The sequence below is a fragment of the Benincasa hispida genome, chromosome 1 (genome assembly GCF_027475165.1).
Source record: "Benincasa hispida cultivar pf3 chromosome 1, pf3_genome.v1.1, whole genome shotgun sequence".
NCBI classification, from domain to species: Eukaryota; Viridiplantae; Streptophyta; class Magnoliopsida; order Cucurbitales; family Cucurbitaceae; genus Benincasa; species Benincasa hispida.
Window position 1 is genome coordinate 68,877,976 of NC_143478.1, and position 4,750 is coordinate 68,882,725.

General features: G+C 29.3%; 1 protein-coding gene and 1 long non-coding RNA gene across 2 annotated transcripts; one reads left to right on the forward strand and one right to left on the reverse strand.

The window, feature by feature from the left end:
- Positions 1–204: 204 nt before the first annotated feature.
- Positions 205–1,212, forward strand: LOC150038665 (uncharacterized). Its single transcript, XR_016525398.1, has 2 exons — positions 205–581; positions 1,009–1,212. It is a non-coding gene; the product is annotated as an uncharacterized LOC150038665 (long non-coding RNA).
- Positions 1,213–4,190: 2,978 nt separating this feature from the next.
- On the reverse strand, positions 4,191–4,750 carry LOC150038666 (uncharacterized). The gene is made up of 2 exons (XM_090308639.1): positions 4,411–4,750; positions 4,191–4,327 (listed from the first exon to the last, which is right to left on the reverse strand). Exons 1-2 carry the CDS (start codon positions 4,743–4,745, stop codon positions 4,309–4,311), a joined length of 354 nt encoding a protein of 117 aa, XP_090164765.1. The 5' UTR covers positions 4,746–4,750; the 3' UTR covers positions 4,191–4,308.

Consider the following 4,750-nt stretch of genomic DNA (forward strand, 5'->3'; position numbering starts at 1 on the left):
TTTAATTAATTATCAATAATCAGAAATTTTGTCATGGCTGTCTAGTGACACTACAGAGAGACTTGGACGACCAACCACCACTTGGCAGTTTCAACTCTGAAAATTTCAACTTTAATTTGAACAAATAATCATAATTAAATTATAAATTAAATGTTTTAGATGGATTATTGACGACACTTGTCTTCTGTTGTATTTGGAGAAAATATTAATTAAAATAATTAAAAAAAAAAATGGGAGTGAAAAGTAGACTAGTCTTCATTCACATTATCAAAATGAAGAGCAATAAAATTAATAATCTTTTTTGATGTGTATAAAATGCATAAGCAGCTTAACACAAATAGCGATTAATTAAGGCTCAAAGAATAATTAATCTTCTTAATTCCAAATCATTAAGCTCTCTCTCTTTGCTTCTCAAATGGCTTCCAAGAGAGTTACAGTGATTTTGAGTGTGGTATTTTATATTGTTATGGTTTTAATGGCCTCTAATAATAATTATAATGTTTCTGCTAGAAAATTTCTTGATGTTAATATTCCTGTTGAGGATGGCTTGAACCTTCAAATGGGTGCATCTTCATTATTCTGTGAGTCCATAAGTTCTTTCTCCATCTTTGATATTTTTGTTTGAATTTGTTTAAATAAACTATTTTCTGTTTTTTCTTTTTAATTTTAGAAGCAACCACCTTTTAAAAGATAAATCCAAGCCTCCGTTACTCTTTTGGAGGACGTTTTCATTGTTGCGATAGATTGGTGTTCTAAATCTGTTTTCTTTTGTAACTATGATACTTTCACTATTACTTTAAATTTGGGAGTTTTCTCTAGTTCCCTTTGTACATCATTTTTGGAACTACGAAGTATCTTTTTCCGAAATCGTTTTCAGTATTAAATATAAGATCGTTTTGTTATAATTATATATGAGGTTACAAAATATTTATTTTCTTATGGTTGATGATCTTGCAATAATCTATTGAATCTCTCTAATTTGGTTTACTTTGTTCTTTTTGGTTTCAGATAAATTAGAGGGGGAACTGGAAAAGAGATTGGAGAATTTCTTAAAAACGACAGCTAGTAATGATATTCCTCGAGGTGGAAACTACTAAATGGAACAAAAAGTATATAGCAATTCTTAGTATGAACCATATAATACATGTTCCTGTTTAATTTTGAATGTGAAATTGAAGCAGAATAATGAAATAGTTATCCTACTTCCTTAAATGTGAAACTTCTTTCTTTCTTTTCTTTTTTTTTTCTTTTAATTAAGAGTGAAAAGAAGGTTATTCTTTGTTGAAAATTGTTTTTTTAAGGAGCTTTTTTGCATTTTTGGAATTTTTTGCTATGAAGCGGAAATATTTTTTTGGATTTTTTGATTCATAAGAATTTTCCTTTCTTTTAAACACTTAAAAGGTAAATCAAAATTAATCCGTAACGATCGAAAAGGAACCCTAAATTACTTTGGGATGATACCTATATCCTCGACTTTCAATTGTTCTCCAAGCTTCAACTATTGCGCTTAATTGAAAGGCTTCTTTGTAATATTATGTGAGAATGGCAAAAATGTTAATAAATTAAAAGCATCCTTCTTCCAAGGGAAAAGAACATAAAATTTTCTTAATGGATTGAAAGATGCATAGGAGCTAGAATGAACTGGAGCTGAAGTTTTTTGTTTTTATTTTTATTTCTTTTAAGACAATATATGAAATTTGATGATCGAAACCTTTGATCTTAAGATCGAGAGTATATGTTTGATGTTAATTGAACAATGCTCATTTGGTAATTGAAGTTGTACATTTATTAAACTGAAAATTAATGGTGGGTTTAATTTGTTCAAAGAAACTATCATAATCACAATGTGACGTAAGATATATATGAGAGAAATTTAAAAATTATTTCAAATTTATATCCATTGGTTAATAAAGATATCCATATTTTCTAATTTACATCATACGATTATTAAGCGACAACATCTTTTTTAATAGGATGTCTTTTTTGGATTTTGGTTTAGGGTGGTTGAGAAAGCTTATCGTTGAATGTAAGAAATAATTGATTTGTCAAAATAAGCAATTAATGATTTAGAAGGTTATCTTCAATTTGAGTAGTTCAAATTACATCGAAATTGTCGTTCCAAACTCTACAAAATAAACTCTTCAGAACACTAAAATTTTTAGTGCATAAAAGTAGATTTGTTATCATCAAAATATTAAATAATGAATTAATCAAAATAATTAATTTAAAATTAAGGACTAAAAGGCTAACAAACACATTTTCATTCCCATAAAAAATTTTACACGTTTTTCTTATAAAGTAATTGTGAGCCTAAAGTCCAAGTACAAAATAATTCTATCAAATAGAAAAAATAAGTTCCTCAATTATTCATGTATTGTCCGATGTGTTTGTCATTAGCTTTAGCATATTCTTTATTGTATAAAGAACTACATATTCAAAAGTAGAAGTTTAGTTGATAAATGCATGTGTAAGTTCATAGGTTTTGTTTATTCAAAGCATTTCATAATTAAAAAGATATGCATCGTCACTCTTATCCCTTAAAAAAAAGCAATGTCACTTTAGTTGACTCATATATTTTCATAAATTATAGATAAACTTAGGTTAAAACACAATTTTACTTCATATACGTTGAATTTTGTGTAACATGATTTTGAAAATTATAATTATTTGTATAGTAATTTGTCTCTTACTAGTTTTCAAATATAAGTCAACAAAAAATAATGAATCTTTTGACATTAGAAAACTTGTTATAACTCCATTTAGGTTGTTCGAATGACGAGACAATCTGAACAACATAAACTATCCAATCTAAATTGTAAATGCTGAATTGAGTTATTTTGTGTTGAGGTTGAGTTGGGTTCATTTTTTTCTGTTTTTGTTAGGTTGTGTTGGGTTTATAGTTAAATATTTTTTTTTTTTTCAAGTTAACTCAACTCAACCCGATTTACATACATATTGTTGTGTTGGGAATGCGACCAAAGTCCCACATTGGTTAGATAAGAGGAGGATCATGAGTATATAAGTGAGGGTAACTATCTCCATTGGTATGTGACCTTTTGGGGTGAAACCAAAAACAAAGGCATGAGGGATTCTTAGTAAGGCATTTAAGTGAGTTTTATTGGGTTGTTGGAAAAATTAAAGGCCCAATGACATTATCGTAATTATTGAGCAAATTTTTAGGATTTAGCTTTAGGTTGAATTTTCAATATTATCTTTTAAGATCACTATGATCTTTGTTTTTGTTTAAAATTTGTAATAGATATTATGAATATTTAGTATTTAACATTTGAGTTTTATTATATTTAAGTTATTCGTAATGTTTTATAGATAAATTTAAGTATTTTAAATTTATAAGAAAAAAAATAACTTGACAACCCAACCCGAATTTTACCAGTTGAGTTGGTTTAGAGACCTATTCAGACCTTTTAGGTAGCCAACCCAATCAATCGATTTCTTTTTTGGTTGGTTTAAAAAACCCCAACCCAACCCAACCCTATACCTCTATATTCAAGTTGCTATTTATGATGTTTCGGTAGTACGATTATACCTTTCATTCCAAAGAGACAAAAAAAAAAATAGCGATAGAGAGATGATTTTTTTTTTTGTAAAAGGATACTTCGTTGATAGTAGGCAAGAAGCAATATCATAATTTGTAAAGAGACTATATTCAATTTTTCACGGCTATAAAACTAGATTCGGTTTAAAACTGACATTATAGGATATAACGTTGGTTGAAAACCAATATTGAAGAACGTGTTATAAAAGGTCTTCCATATTATTTGTCTTTACTGTTAGCTTAAAACCGACATTATAGATGACCAAGATTTCAATAGCAATTATTTTCAATGTCAGTTTTTAACTGACGTTGAATACTATCTTCAATGTCGATTTTCAATCGACATTGAACATCATGTTTAATGTCAGGTTTACCTACTTTTTATCGATAACTGTCCGCTATTAAATGTCTGTCATAGTTTTATTATTGAAAAATGAAAAATACATACACTTTTTTCTTACGTACGTGCAAATCAATAATATTTTTCTTTTATCTGTATATGCACAAAATAAAATCTTAATTGCTATTATATTACAACTTAACTTTCAGCAAATACAAATAATAGTTAATACACAACAAAGAGAGTGAGAAGTTGTATAACTAGTAACCTATCAACAAGTTACATTGACCAGTATATACATAAAGTTCAAAAGCCTAAAGATGTAGAGAGTTTATTGTCTACTTTGGAGGGTCACAAAGATACATTCAACAAAAACAGAACAAAACTATAATAATCGTAGAATTGAATCTCATCATACCAACAAAATACTCCTGCAAAAAAAAAAAAAATAATAAAGCCTTTTCTTAGATCAGTTAAAAATTAAGCATCAATGCAAAAGCTTAGATTATTCAACCTGGTGTTTTTACTAACTAATATATCGTAAAACTTCACCCTCCCAGTGATGCTTTCATCCAATTCTTGGAACTTCTCACGATGGCCAGTCTTGTGGTTGCTAGCACCGTTGTCAAGGTACCAAACGTCATTATTTTCTCCATTCTTGTCGTTGCGATACATCTCCGGCAACAACCGCTCTTTGCTGGGTAGTACGGCATCCTCCTGATCACGTCTAGTGCGTGTCCCCTCCTGGGACACGGCCATCATCAAAGCTGGTTCTTCATCGGCGACGCAAGTTAGATGAGCTTCGTCGTCACGACTTTTTCCGTGGCACTCTGACGCGTAATGTCCCATCTTGT